General features: G+C 42.4%; 1 protein-coding gene and 1 non-coding gene across 13 annotated transcripts in view; both read left to right on the top strand.

The window, feature by feature from the left end:
• NFYC (nuclear transcription factor Y subunit gamma) overlaps positions 1–15,168 on the top strand; it is a 79,583-nt gene that overhangs the window by 53,866 nt on the left and 10,549 nt on the right. For all 12 annotated transcript variants that reach the window (XM_004025547.5, XM_055392594.2, XM_019016360.3 and 9 more), the window contains exons 3-6: positions 1,709–1,780; positions 3,759–3,872; positions 7,328–7,423; positions 12,295–12,468. In XM_004025547.5, coding sequence (XP_004025596.1) covers positions 1,709–1,780; positions 3,759–3,872; positions 7,328–7,423; positions 12,295–12,468 — 456 coding nt within the window. The remainder of the gene's footprint in view (positions 1–1,708; positions 1,781–3,758; positions 3,873–7,327; positions 7,424–12,294; positions 12,469–15,168) is intronic.
• MIR30E (microRNA mir-30e) lies at positions 8,528–8,640 on the top strand. Its single transcript, NR_106337.1, has one exon. It is a non-coding gene; the product is annotated as a microRNA mir-30e (primary transcript).

Genomic DNA, 15,168 nt, shown 5'->3' with positions numbered 1-15,168 from the left:
TGACAAACCACAAGCTCTTCAAAGGTAGGAGTAGATGTGTATTTTTTTTCTTTCTTTTTTAAATAGTGATGGGGTCTCACTATGTTGACCAGACTGGTCTCAAACTCCTGGCCTCAAGCGATTCTCCCATCTCAGCCTTCCAGAGTGCTGGGATTACAGGCATGAGCCACCATGCCTGGCCTACATGTGTATTTTTTGCATAGTAGTAGGTATCATACATTTACTATTAGTTGAGTTGCTTGAATCAGTAAGTGAAAGAGCAAGGGGAAAAACAAGAATAGAATGAACCTGTGCTACTGTTTCCTTTTGTTGAAATTTTAATAAACTGAACTTCTAAGTCTCTGTTACTCCAGGGTTAGTTTTAGTAGAGGGTTCATGGAAAATGTTGATACCTAATTTGGAAAAGGAAAAGATGAAAAATTGGTGTTTGAAGTTTGTAGAGCAGAGTGGTAGCCAAGCAGCTTGTTGGGTTTGCATGGAAAAATTAGATGTCTTGGTGTACATTTTATCCTAATAGATTCTCTTCTTTCTGTAATCATAAAATAGGTTCTGGGAAGACTGTTGATGTTTTTCCAAAATACCTTTTTTTGACATATATTTGAGATTTTCTGTTGGTCTTGCAAAAGAAAGTTCACTTATGCTTGTTAATTACATCAAATCTGAAATAATAGCTGCTCCTTCCATAATGTGATGATGCAAATTCCCAGGTGAGCATATTAGGTTTAGTGAGTCACATTTCAGACCACTTATAGAATCAATCATTTGACACCTAGTCCCAGTAGAGATTTTGCTGATTTTAGCTAATATCTGCCTTTGCACCTTTCTCTTCATTGCAGCTCTGAAACTCAAAATTGATTTTTTTCCTAGAATTGCATCCATCATTGGGCATGTGTTTAAATACCAGTAGTTTCAAAATAAAACAAAAAAGGGCTTAAATCTCAAATTATTGAGTAGTGCTGATCAAAAAAGCCGTTTCCTAAACTATATCCACAGTGAAGTTATATGGTCCTCCCTCACTCCAGGCTTGTTAAGAAAAAATAACACAGCTGTTCCTAAAAGGCAGCTGATAAATTCACCCTCATCCTTTTTCTATACTCCTCTACCCCCACTTGAAACAAATTTTGGAGACAAGGCCATTGCTACTGTGATGAGAAAGGAGCTCTCCTCCCCAGTTTCTGTTGTCAGGTTAGTGCAAATGTCAGAAATGGCCACTATCAGTTGTAAAGAACTGTGGGTCACTGTGGTCAAGTGCCCCGGCGTTGCTGTTAGTTTGGTCACTGAATGGAAGAAAGAACTGGCAGTTTAGAGGAATACCCCTGAGACAGAAATCTCATTTTAATCTGCATATTGCAGACTGGTAAACTTACTTGGAAAAAAGAGAAGGCGCTCATAATGTCCCTCTATGTTGTGCTGACGAAAAAAAAAAAAAAACCAGATATTGCTTGGGGCTGTGTTTCATGAGGGCACTGTTAGAGGCCATCCTAAGCTTTTTCTAAAGCCCATTAATTCTTTGAAGACCTGCATATGTTAAGTAAAGAACAATTTTGCTCTGGAGCTTGTATTTTCTTCATTTCATCTGTACCTTCTCTCCCGACATATACGCTTCCTGAAGAGAGGGACCAAGCCAGAGTGTTTCCTACTGCCTGTCATGCTTTGCGACACTGTTGATTGTCCCCACCATTTATGCATCTCTTGTTGTTCATTTCAGAAAGACTTCCGAGTGCAGGAACTCCCACTGGCTCGTATTAAGAAGATTATGAAACTGGATGAAGATGTGAAGGTGAATTCACATTCATTTTTATTATTTCTTATTGAAGCTAAGTGATGGGTAGGTTATTGCTCATTTCTCTAGAGCTCAAAGTTTAATTAAACAAGAACACACAAAAATTACTGTCTGTTGCTTTGTTATTTGGTTCCTGTGCAAAATTGTTAAGTGAGCCAAAATTGAGCAGTTTTGGTTACTATATGGATCATCCTGAAAATTTTTTAGATGTTGAAAAAATAGTTAATGTTGGTTTTTTTTTTTTTTGAGAGTTTTACTCTGTTACCCAGGCCGGAGTGCAGTGGTGCGAGCTTAGCTCACTGCAACCTCTGCCTCCCAGGTTCAGGCAATTCCCATGCCTCAGACTCCCGAGTAGCTAGGATTACAGGCGCCCGCCACCACACCCAGCTAATTTTTGTATTTTTTGTAGAGACAGGGTTTCACCATGTTGGCCAGGCTGGTCTTGAACTCCCGACCTCAGGTGATATGCCTGCCTCTGCCTCCCAAAGTGCTGGGATTACAGGTGTGAGCCACTGCATCTGGCCTTTTCTTTCTTTTTGAGACAGGGTCTCACTCTGTCACCCAGGCTGGAGGGCAATGGCATAATCACGGCTCACTGTAGCCTTCACCTCCCAGGCTTAAGTGATCTTCCCACCTCAGCCTCCCAAGTAGCTGGGACTACAGGCACGTGCCATCATGTCTGGCTTAATTTTTAATGTTTTTTTGGAGTGGGGGACAGGATCTCACCGTTTTGTCCAGGCTAGTCACGAACTCCTGGGCTCAAGCAGTCCTCCAGCCTCAGCCTCCCAAAGTTCTAGGATTAGGCATGAGCCACCATGCCCATCTGGTATCTCACAGATCTGTTCACAGTGTAGTATATACATGTATCATCAAATCAACAGGACAGTGCCATCATCTTAGCGTCTTACATAGTTTGTTGATCTGAACTCTTAAGAAATTTTTGATAATGATATTCTACCTGTTCTAACCTTTTGATCTTTGAGTTTCTTTTACATGAATAATACTTCTGAGAGGGTTTGCGTGGGCTTGGCCATTTCTGTATTCCTAGGAGTCCATCTCCATTACAGATCTCAGAGAAAGAGGAACTCTGTCTCTTTACCACTCAAAATTAATAGTCTTTTGTATTTTCACAGAAAGCTAACAATTGATAGTAATTTTCTCTTTTATTAGCTCCTTTCTTCCTCACAGTAGCCCTGTGAGATTTGATATAGTAAGAATTATCAGTTCCATTTTACAGACAATGGAAATAGACACAAAGAGGTTAAGTGACTCACCCAGAGTGATAGGACCAAGATCCCATTTCCCATCTGCTGCTGCTTTAACTCCAGAGCTCTTTCTGTGGCTGTATCCTGCACAGACTACCTCACCAAAGGTTTAGAACCTTGTTTGACCAAGAGCTTCAACTTTGAAATCAGACACATCAAGAAAGTTTATATGGCTTGAGCACTTCGTATATGCCAAGCCCTGGGCTGGGTACATATATTATCTCATTTGATTGCCACAATAAAACTGAAAGGTTATCCTCTTTTTCAGTACATGAAAAAGCCCAAAAGGATGGGAAGCCTGCAATTTTATCCAAATCCATTGGCTTTCAAGCTCATTCTCCTTCCTCATATTGTTTCTCCTTGGATTAGAACCTAAACCCTGCCACTTACTGGCTCTGTGGCTGTGGGCAAGTCACTTCATCTCTCTTGACCCCTAGTTTCTTTGAAAGGCTATTATAAGAGTAAGAAAACACCTTACACAAGGTTTGGCGCATGGTATGTGCTAGATAAGTATTCTTTCTCCCTGTTCCCTTCTCCCTGTTCCCTGCTTTGTTCCCACTCATGGATTTATTTTACCTTGGAATCTCTTGAGTATACTACCTCATTTTTTGACCCTTGCCCCATAGTCCCATGCCAGGCAGTGAGGCAAGAGACAGACTGGTTTGCATGACTTGCTGGTGATTGACAGGGAGGGCCTGTGTCTGTTACAGATGATCAGTGCAGAAGCGCCTGTACTCTTTGCTAAGGCAGCCCAGATTTTTATCACAGAGTTGACTCTTCGAGCCTGGATTCACACAGAAGATAACAAGCGCCGGACTCTACAGGTATTATTGCAGACTTAGATTAGGAAAACTGGGGTAAGCAGCGGCCTTTGCCTGTTTTCCTGCGTGGTGTTGGAGAAAGATTGTTCTCCTTTAGGACCAAAGATTGTTCTCCTTTAGGCCTCTATCAAGCTGACATGTCATTGGCATCACCACTGTTGGGAGGCAGACATACCTTCTAGCCATGGTGATTGTGTTTCTCCACCAAAAATCTTAATCAATTCTCTCCTGGTTTTCACAGCTTAGTGACTGAACTCTTTTCCCTTGGTGAGCCCTCACTATAAACAGAGGCTCAAGTGATAAGAGTATTTACCTGTTTCCAAACGTAAACAACTTCTGGTTGGGAGCCTTGAGAGATTCCAGGAAGTATCATCAGTCTCACTAGCTTCATTAGGCTTTTTGTTCCTTGTCAGCCTTCCTGGGAGTCTTTTTCTTTTTCTTCTTTTTTTTTTAATTTTAATTTTTACCTAGCAAATCCACATTCATACTGTATGCAGAGCCCTTGGTCATTGACTCTAGAAACCCTCACCCTATAGCCAAGCCCCGGCTCTTAGAGGAAAGATTTCCCAGATACAAGAAGAAGAGTGTAACAAGTATAAAACAGTGGTGGCAGTATTTTAACAATGAAGCCAAGAAAGTAAATTATTTTCTCTTCTTGTTTCCCTTTACCTACAAAGTAGAAAATGCATGTGTTTATTCATTTATTCTAAAAATACTTACTGAACACCCACAATGTGCCGGGCACTTTTCTAGGCTCTGGGGATTAACGATACACAAAACAGACAAAAATCCTTATCTGTGGGAAGCCTGCATTCTAGTACAGCTTGTCAATGTGGCATAAAGTTAGGATTTGTGTACATTACTATATGAAAGTTTTAAAGCAAAAAAAGCAAAAAATACTGAGCTCCAATAAATGATATGCATGTTGAAGTCACAAAATTTATGTTGCATTGAAGTTAGTCTGCGGATCCAGAGAGATCCAGTTAAAGCTCCCTTCAAGATCAGTTCAGATTAGAAAATAAAATAGGCAAAACACTTGGACAGACGTTCAGAAAAAAAGATAAACAAATGCCCAATAAACCCATGAGAAGATATGCAACATCATTAGTCATCAGGGAAATAAAAAACCGCAGTGAGATACTGTTTTACACCCACTAGAATACCTAAAATAAAAAAGACTGACAATACCACAGTTGGTAAGGAAGTGGAGTGTCTGAAACTCATATATTGCTGGTCAGAATCTAAAGTGGTCAGTCACTTTGAAAAAATATTAGACATTTTCTGATAAACATATCCCCCTACTCTGTAACCCAGCCATTTCATTCCTAGGTTTGTACCCAAAAGAACTGTAGCCATTCTTATATAAAAATACTCTTAACAACCTTGTTTATACTACCTCAAAACTGGAAACAACTCAAGTGTCCATCAATATAGGAATATATAAACAAGTTCTGAGGTATTGATGAAATGGATTCCTCCTCAGCAATAAAAAGAAACAAACCGTTGCTCCATACAACATGGATAAATCTCAAAGATACTGTGTTAACAAAAGGAACTAGAGGGAAAAAATTACATAGTGCATGATACAATGCATTATTACCACCTATAGTGATAGAAATCAGAGTTGTGGTTGCCCAGATTTAGGGGAGTGTGGGGAAGGATATTGACTGGAAAGGGCTAGAAGGAACTTTCTATATTCCTTTTTTATTTTTTGAGACAGGGTCTCACTCTGTGGCCTAGGCTGGAGTGCAGTGGCGCAATCACAGCTCATTGCAGCCTCGACCTCCTGGGCTCAAGTGATCCTCCCACCTCAGCCTCCCAAGTAGCTGAGACTACAGGTGCATGCCACCATATCTGGCTTAAAATTTTTGTTGTTGTTGTTGTAGAGATGAGGCCTTACTATGTTGCCCAGAGCTGGTCTTGAAACTCCTGGCTCAAGCGATCCTCCTGCCTCAGGGAATTTAAAAAGCAAATAAAAATTTTAGGAAGACCAACTTAAGTATATCTATGTTTCCAAAATACTCTAGAACATTTTATTATATGCTGGAGATGTTTATTATTTTTCTTTTTCCCCTTTTATTCCATCAATAAATGAGCCATTTAGATAGATTGAGTAGATTACATCAAAAAATGTGACACTATATTGTAGTCATCTCAAATGAGTTCTGGCAATCTTAAGATGGGCCCTGCTTCAGTTGGGAGGGTTTATCGTCAAGCTCGTGGTTGGCAAGAAGGGCGGACTAGAGTTTTGCATTTCAGAGGCTTGGGGCCATCACAGATATAAGGGAAAGAAAAAAAAAATTTCCATTCTCTCCTGTTTTGTCTGATGAGTCACCTTTTAAGGTGTGGTATATAGAGTTTGCCAAGGATTTCTGTTAGTGTGTTAACATTTTCCCCAGCATTTTATTATGAAAAATTTCAAACATAAGCAAAGTTTACAGTGAATACCTGTATACTTACAACCTAGATTCTACCATAAACATTTTACTATGCTTATTTTATTCTCATATCTGTTTATCCCTCTATCCATCCTTCAAGTGATCTGTTTTTAAGTGCATTGTAAAGTTTACTTTGCCCAAATACTTTAACATGCATATCATTCACTTAGAGTTCAGTGTTTTTTCATATTGTTTTTCCTTTTGCTTTAAATCTTTAGTAAAGTACACAAATCTTAACTATACATAATATGTTGGGTTTTAGTAAAAATCTTTTAATTTTATTATTCAAAGAAAGGAAGTATCACACTTGGAGAGAAACCCCCATTAGAGCAGGTCTTGGTTTCAGTATCATTAGCCTTCTGACTCCTGTGTTCTCTGACCTCTCTTGCTGCTGTTCATAGCACAAACTATGAATATCAGAATTCTCACAAGCTATGGTTCTTATTTGGGAATTCAGAACTGCAATGATAAACCCATGGTTTAAGTATTGCAATTTAGAATTCCCAAATAAAAATCATAGCTTGTGAGAACTTAGTGTATATAGATCCAGTGACTTGAAAATGTTGCAAAAAGTTATTGAATTAGGATTTTACCTAAGAAATCCAAAATAGCTTATAACTACTTGTGAACCAAAGGGAAAATATTATTTAGGGCCTTAAAAAGATTGTAAACCTAACTTTGCTAACCCATAGAATGACCAGAAACCTGCTAATTGAGATTACTAGGTTTGTAATTTGAAAATCACGGGGAGAGGATCAAGCAGGAGTAGCAGTGGTTGGAGGCTCAGATACCCCATTTTACAGTGTGAGTTACATGTATCTCTTTCTTTTTTGTTGATGGTTGTCCACCAGGTCTGATCATTTGAAGTATATGAGTTTGGCTGTGCTTATTTCAGCTCTAGACTTGCCCGTAGGTGTTTAGTTTGGCTTAAAAGTCGTCTTACCTTACTTAGAGGGTATAAAGCCAAGTGAACTAGTTTCTCCCCAGGCTAATTTTTCACACCACTCTTCTTTGTTACAGAGAAATGATATCGCCATGGCAATTACAAAATTTGATCAGTTTGATTTTCTCATCGATATTGTTCCAAGAGATGAACTGAAACCTCCAAAGCGTCAGGTGAGCTGTGAAGGGATTGCAGTTGCTGCTGACTGAAGAGCGCTTTGTATACTGGTGTCAGATATGCTCCTTCTCTCTCAGCACAAGTCATTTGCTATTCCTTTTGCTTCTCGTTTCTAGACCAGATTCATTCTTAACATCTCCTTCTGTTACTCATTTCTGGATACTTTTAACTCAGTGCCTCTGAAGTGGTATTTCAGTGAAAATAGACAAAATGAAAATGAAAGACTTTAGTTACGAATGGTAAAGTTAAGCTCATTTCAAGTTATCTTAGGAAGTCTATCAGAGCTCTTCATCTGGGATAGGAGAATATTCCCAGAAAGTTACAGATTTTAGATTTTTAAGAAACAGCTTCTCTGTGTGCACAGTGGCATTTGGAGTGAATGGACTATGTTTTCTCTTCCTCTATATTGTGGTTCATTATATCTTTATATAGTACCCTGACTGCACACTAGAATCACCTGTTGGGGTTTTAAAAATATCAGTGCCCAGGCTCTAACCCACATCAGCTGAATCAGAATCTCATGATGGAGCCCAGGCATCAGTACCTTTTAAAACTCCCTGGATGCTTTTAATGTGCAGCCAGATTTGAGAACCACCACTTGAGCTGTTTTGCAAGCAATCACAAGAAAGAATATGAATGTCTGCCTTCCCGTCTCTTCTGCCTGCCCCTCTCCAAAGGTCACACTAGTTGTTTTTTCAGCACCTTGGGTGCATATAGCTCTTAATTGTGATTGTAATAGACCTCTGTCCTTTAGAGCTCATTGTTTTAAGCATGCAGATTGCATGATTCACTAGGTGCCACTTGGGAAATAGTGGCAGAATCTCACAGGAGCAAAACTGTGCCTTGTTCTGCTTGCTTTGTTATATAAAACTTTATTTTTAATGAATTATTTCATAGTATATTATCCTTAGAAGTAGTCATTCAGTGACAGCCATTCTCCCCATCCCAGCCTGTATTAATAACCAGTCAGAGAAAGTCTAGGAGAAGTGGGCATCCTAATGAACATCTGTAATTCTGACCCTGCATGAGGGCCTTTGGATTAGCAAGCCCTCTGTCACCTCCTTACTAGAGTAGGGTGTGCCTCACTGCGTCTCCGTTCTTTCTGGGCAGTCTTTGCTACTGTAAACATCCTTGACTGGAAGCTGTAAGGTGTTCAGAGGAGCTTTCAGTCGGATGTTTACAGCGGCAGGCTGCCACGGTCGTCCCCAGCTACGCATCGCCTTTGAGACATTGCAGGTTTGTGCCCACAGGCTCAATTCCTCCTCTTGGGGGTCCTTCCCTCCTCTCTCAGAAGTCACAACAAGAACTCAGGCCATTTATCTTCCTTCAGAACAAAGAGTATCATACACCTGCTTTCCTTGTTGAAATTGTTTTCTCCTTTTGTCTATCAGAAGCCCCCTTTAAAACAAGATTGTGAGCTCTGTGATGAAATCAGGCCTTGCTCACTCTCATTGTGCTAACTCCTTGTTTTCTATGGGCTGCCTGCTGAATACACTGGCTGGAGAGAAGGGTCACATCCTGTCAGTTCCTCCAAATTCCTCAGTGCTTCTGGGTCTCTCGGGGTGTCATACAGCTCCTTATTCCATCTTAGCCAGACTCAAAATGCTATGATCCATCTGCTTTTAAAGTGTGTCTAGCTGAAACAGCTTCTTGTTGCTTGGATTTAGTTCTTTGTAGGTGTTCGAGGCATTGATTGGCATCGTATTCGGGACAGCTGCTGCCTGGCCTTTGAAAGGTTGAGATTGCTGAAAGCTGGCCTGAAATTCTAAGATAGCATTTTCAATCCTCTGTAGACACGAAGTTTTCCCAGGCTCCAAATTGGCTGGCACCTCCTAAAGTCCTTTAAAACGCCTACTCTCCAAAACCCACCGTTTCTGAAGGAGGCAGCAGTTCACTCTTGCTACTAAAGCGAATGTACTTTTTTCCAGTCAGGGCTGATTGCACAACACTGTAGAGATGGCCCTAGGATGTGATGCTGCTCTTCTCTGGCACTGTTCGTCAGTCTCAGCTTCTGAAAAGATTCCAAGAGCAAGCCCTGTAGTTGGGGAGGCCACTGCTAAAGTTGAGCAAGTGCCCCATTCTGGATTGATCCAGTCATTAAAGCATTGTTCTGCCACTTGGGGCAACCTCCCACTGCTGGGAAAAGGAACTAGTCAGAAATACTGAATTGTGAGTCCAAGGCCCTGACTTCTCAAAGATACTTGAGAGTTTCGCTTGTTCTTCAGAGAAGCAAGTAAAGATTATTTGAAGGTAGGAGGTAGTTGAGGCCTGACTTCTGCCCCACTAAAGCTATGAGTTGAAAGTTCCTGCCCATTGAAATGTCATTATCTTTTCACCCATTTCTTTAAACCAAGCATAATCATTTCCTTGCTAGCTTGACCTCCATTGGCAGAATGAGTCTTCATAATGCAGAAGAGCCTTAGATATGCCTTCTTCCATTCCAATGATTTGAGAACAGTTGTGCCTTGTCCTAACAACACAAACCTAGGTGCCTCCACTTGATTCTCAGTGTCCTAGATACTGTCTAGTTCATAAACAGTTTAAGAGGATATAGTAAGCAGCATAGGAGGAGCTCTTTACCTGCTCTCCCAGCTTTTGGCAAGAGATATTTTGGGTTCTGGAAGGGGTTTTTAAAGGGTTTGCTTTTTGTCTGACAAAAAGATCATATTCAATACTAGATCACCTGTAGTTGGGGATAACTGGAGACTAAACAATCACAGGTCACGGCTAGAAAATGCAGGTGTCTCCCTGCTGCCTAGCTTCCTACACCTGGTTCTGAGGCTCTCATTCCTGTATACCCTCTCATTACCCAAGAGCTTTTCCAAGTTAGGTCTGGATTTCAGTGATTTGTGCTTTTTGTAAAATAATAAGGGAGATCTCAGTGGAACACAAGTACCTTGAACCTACTTCAGCAGCTTTGCAAAGAGCAGTTGGCTTCTGTTTCTTGGCTGCAAAAGGTATCAGTATTTTAGCCTTGCCACAGCCAAGACCTAGTTTCCAGGCTGACATTTATTTATAATGATGATAAGTTGGGGTTGAAATTGTTGTGGAAATTGAGACCTAGATGAAAATAAAAGGGAATCTCCTTTTCCTTCTGCCTTAGCATAATCATATTGAGGGTTAAAACTATTTGTGTCTGAAGCACAGACTATATCAGCCTAAAAGGTCAGTTCATATATTAACTTAGAAACCCAGAATGTTACACGTATCTCCCTAAGCTGGGTAGATGGCTGTCAAGTAACCATGTCATGCAGAGACCCATGTTTCTCAGGGGTAGATACTGGCAGTCCTAGTTTTAGTATCCTAGGCCCCAGACATCAGGCAAACAAAGGATACTCAGCTCTGTTCCACAGGGGACACTAGCTGCTTCCTCACACTGTGGCCACAGAGTCTTAGAGGTACCAAAAGAGAGTTTAGAGACTACTTTTTTCTATTGGTAACAGCTGTTGGGTTTAAGAGACTTTGTCATACCAGCAAATTGGATTCAGAGAACAACTTTCCTGCCTCTAACTGTCTGCCTGTCTAAATCCATTCATCATTCATCACGCACTTACTGAGTGCCTACCTGGGAACGCGGGGGATAGCAGAGAGCAAGAGAGAGCTAGGCTTTGCCCTCATGGTGCTTAACATTTTAGTAGAACAGACAGTTAATTTGACATGCAAGTGCAAAAATGTATACTGTGAGGACAGTACTTTGGAAGCACAGTTCAGGGCACCTAACATAGTGTGGGGATGGGGTCAATACCAGCTTTGTAAATGTTACTTTGGGGAGTTTGAGGCAATCCACAGGGTCTGTGTACATCTAAGAAGTGTCTTTTCCTCTTTTCTGGAACGTGGCAAACTTTGCCCTGAATAAGGACATGAGTAAATTTAGCTAATATTTTTACTCAGCCAGCCCAAGTGGTTCTGTATTTTTATTGTTTTTGTTGTCCCAGGCAGGGGCACCATGTGTCACACAGGTCACTCCGGATCAGACGCCGTTCTGTGTCAGTGGTCAGGGGCTGACCAACCCTGGACCCTGTGGGCTATAACCATGCTGTAGTGTGTGTAAACATCCTACACTCTCAGCTGTGAGCTCAAGGTGGCTGGGAGAGGGTTGTTTACTCCTTCTGCCATGGAAAACATCAGCTGAAGAAGGAACAGTCTCCACTCCGCAGATCGGACAGAATGCGACCTCCCTAATCAGCCAAGGCAGTACCCCAGCGGAGAGCTGTCCATCAGGCCCCCTGGGTTGCGCTTCTGTGGCTAAGTACAACCAGAACCAGATGTGACACTGGATAGACATGCCCTCAGTGACCACAGAGCTTTCAACAAGCTGTGAAAAGCTGGGTACTTGCCTACCAGTGCTCTCGATCCTGAAATTTCAGCTCAGGAAAAGCCCTGTTTCCCATTAACCTGTTCTGTCCCCCTTGAAGTGGTGGGGATAAAACGAGAAGAGTGCTGCCTATTTGGGAGATTGGGACCAGGCCTGAGAGGCATGATGTTTGGGTAGCATCTTCCCAACACTTGCAATTAGCACTGTTCTCAGATCACAGGCCTTGACAGCATTTACTGACAAGCACTGCTGGTGCGTGGTTTTTAGTTACGGTACTTATTTGCCCGTTTGCAACTTATCATGCAATGGGTGATTATTTCGTACTTCAGAAATTGGCTGTATGTTTTGTGAAGCCTATAGGATCTGTTATTTTTAGTTTGATTTAGCATAACTGGTCTCTTTGAATTCCACTTTCCTTTGGCTTCAAATGTGGAGAGCTCAGCATTCAGCAGGCAACTGCACATAGCCTGTTTGGGGGAAGAGTGGAAATTCACTGTGGCGGCTGCTGAGTTGGTTCTTTTCCTCTTACCTGCCTCTCTTTCCACCCAACAGGAGGAGGTGCGCCAGTCTGTAACTCCTGCCGAGCCAGTCCAGTACTATTTCACGCTGGCTCAGCAACCCACCGCTGTCCAAGTCCAGGGCCAGCAGCAAGGCCAGCAGACCACCAGCTCCACGACCACCATCCAGCCTGGGCAGATCATCATCGCACAGCCTCAGCAGGGCCAGGTCTGTGAGCTGCTGAGGATGCCCATCCAGCAAGACAGTGCCCCTTAGGTTTTTGGATGGGCAGAGCTTGATGAGGGCAGAGAGGCAGCCAGATCATTATAGAGCACTGGATTTAAAGTCTGGAAACTGGAACTTTTCCCCAGATTCAGCTACTGGGGTGAGATGTTGCCCTAATCTCTCTGGACCCTGTTTTTCTCAAAGGTCAAAAGAGGAAAGTGTACTAGACAGTATGTTCTCCAGGATCCCTATTAGCTCAGAAATTTTAGAAGGGAAAAAAAAGTGTCTGAAATGCCTTGTGAAGAGTAGAGGTGCTAAAGTGAACTCCATGCCTGCTGTCTGTGTGTCTGTGTCAGAAGTGGAATTTGTGCCCTTAAAGGGAGAGATTAGGTATCATTGCCAAGTTGCATACTCCTTCTCCCCGTCATTTCTCTGTCCCATATTTGTGTCAAGTGACCTTCTCTTTTTACAATAGTAATCAGAGGACTCTTTCTCTCCCCAGTAGTAGTGTTAAGAGCAGTAGCATTCATGTTTGTTGGGGGTCATGTGAGGCTGCAGAGAACTCTGTACTATGAGCTCTGAATCCAAATTCTCTGTCAATCATTATTTATTCATCAAATACCGAGCATCCTCTGAGGGTAAAGTTCTGTGCTATGTATTGGGGATACAAGCATGAATAAAACAGTCCTTATTTTCAAGGAATTCACAATTTAGTTGGGGATACAAATACTTAAAGGTTGTACCACCACGTGGGAATGTGTACAGGGTGTTAAAGGAACACGTTAAAAGAAGTACCTTGGCTCAGCGCAGTGGCTCATGCCTGTAATCCCAACACTTTGGGAGGCCAATGTGGGAGGAACCCAGGAGTTTGAGGTTACAGTGAGGTAGGATCATGCCACTGCACTTCAGCCTGGGCAGCACAGCAAGACCTCTTCTTTAATTAAAAAAAAAAAAAAAAGGCAGGGGCATGTGGTGGCTCATGTCTGTAATTCCAGCATTTTGGGAGGCCGAGGCAGGAGGATTGCTTGAGCCCACGTGTTCAAGACCAGCCTGGGCAACATGGTGAGACCCTGTCTCCACCAGAACATCAGAACATTAGCCAGCCATGGTGGCATGCTCTTATGGTCCCAGCTACTTAAGAGGCTGAATTGGGAGGATCGCTTGAGCCAAGGAGGTCAAGGCTACAGTGAGCTGTGATTGTGCCATTGCACTCCAGCCAGGGTGACAGAGCAAGATCCTGTCTCAAAAAAAAAAAACAAAAAATACGTACATGTGTGTGTGTAATATATATGTGTGTATATATATGTATATGTGTGTGTATATATGTAGGGGAGGGGATGAGTAGCTGAGAAAGATGTGAACGAGATGGTCAGATAATGTTTCTGAAGGGAATAATATGAGTCTTGGGGAACAGTGGAAATTAATCAAAGTGGGAAAGGGTGGTATTGCCAGTAGAGGGCACAGCACAGGCAAAGGCTCAGAGGTGAGAAACAGTACAGGGGGCTGTAGGAAAGTAGTCAGCGTAGGGGACCATCTACGCAAGTTCGGAAAGATAGATAGCAAACACATCCTGGACAGCCTCGTATATTCTAATAAGGAGCTGAGTTTGCCTAGAAGAAAAAAAAATGGAGTAGAGGTAGATTGATTGATTGATGTTTTTTTAAAGATAAGTTCTCACTTGGTCACTCAGGCTGGAGTGTAGTAGCACAATCATAGCTTACTGCAGCTTCAAACTACTGGGCTCAAGCAGTCCTTCTGCCTCAGCCTCCCGAGGAGCTGGGACTCCCAGGCATGTGCCACCACACCTGGATAATTTTTAATTTTTTTGTGGAGATGGGGTCTCATTATGTTTCCCAGGCTGGTCTTAAACTCCTGGCTTTATGCCATCCTCCCACCTTGGCCTCCCACAGTGGTGGGATGACAGGCATGAGCCACCATGCCCAGTTAGGAGGTAGATTTAAGTAATTATGATTTGGCCAGGTGCGGTGGCTCACACCTATAATCCCATCACTTTGGGAGGCCAAAGCAGGAGGGTCGCATGGGCCCAGGAGTTGGAGACCAGCCTGGGCAACATGGCAAGACCTTGTCTCAAAAACAAACACATAGAGAATTAAAAATAAGTAATTACGGCTGGGCGTAGTGGCTCACACCTGTAATCCCAGTACTTTGGGAGGCCGAGGTGGGCGGATCACAAAGCCAGGAGATCAAGACCAGCCTGGCCAATATGGTGAAACCCCATCTCTACTAAAAATACAAAAATTAGCCGGGCGTGGTGGTGGGCGCGGTGGCGGGCGCCTGTAGTCCCAGCTACTCGGGGAGGCTGAGTCAGGAGAATCTCTTGAACCTGGGAGGCGGATGTTGCAGTAAGCTGAGATCATGCCACTGCACTCCAATCTGGGTGACAGAGCGAGACTGTCTCAAAAAAAAAAAAAAAAAAAAGTAATTATGATTTTAGGATTTATTCTCTGCTCATTTTACTTATCCATATAACAAAAATGTATTGAGTGCTTGTTCTATGCCAGACACTGTGCTAGGCAGGAGGGTTCAAAGATAATGGCTGCTCAGTCACTGGCTCAAGGCCTCGACTGTATCATGATGCCTAAGGGACCTTCTTTGGCTAATGCTTGTGCCTCTGCAGTGGTGAAAACTTTACCTGCCAAAGGCTTTATCCCTTTACAGAATGAACTTAGAGGGAGTCTGCCA

The sequence above is a fragment of the Gorilla gorilla genome, chromosome 1 (genome assembly GCF_029281585.2).
Source record: "Gorilla gorilla gorilla isolate KB3781 chromosome 1, NHGRI_mGorGor1-v2.1_pri, whole genome shotgun sequence".
Classification (NCBI taxonomy): Eukaryota; Metazoa; Chordata; class Mammalia; order Primates; family Hominidae; genus Gorilla; species Gorilla gorilla.
The sequence above is the reverse complement of the archived record's forward strand: the minus strand, read 5'-3'. Positions and strand labels throughout refer to the sequence as shown.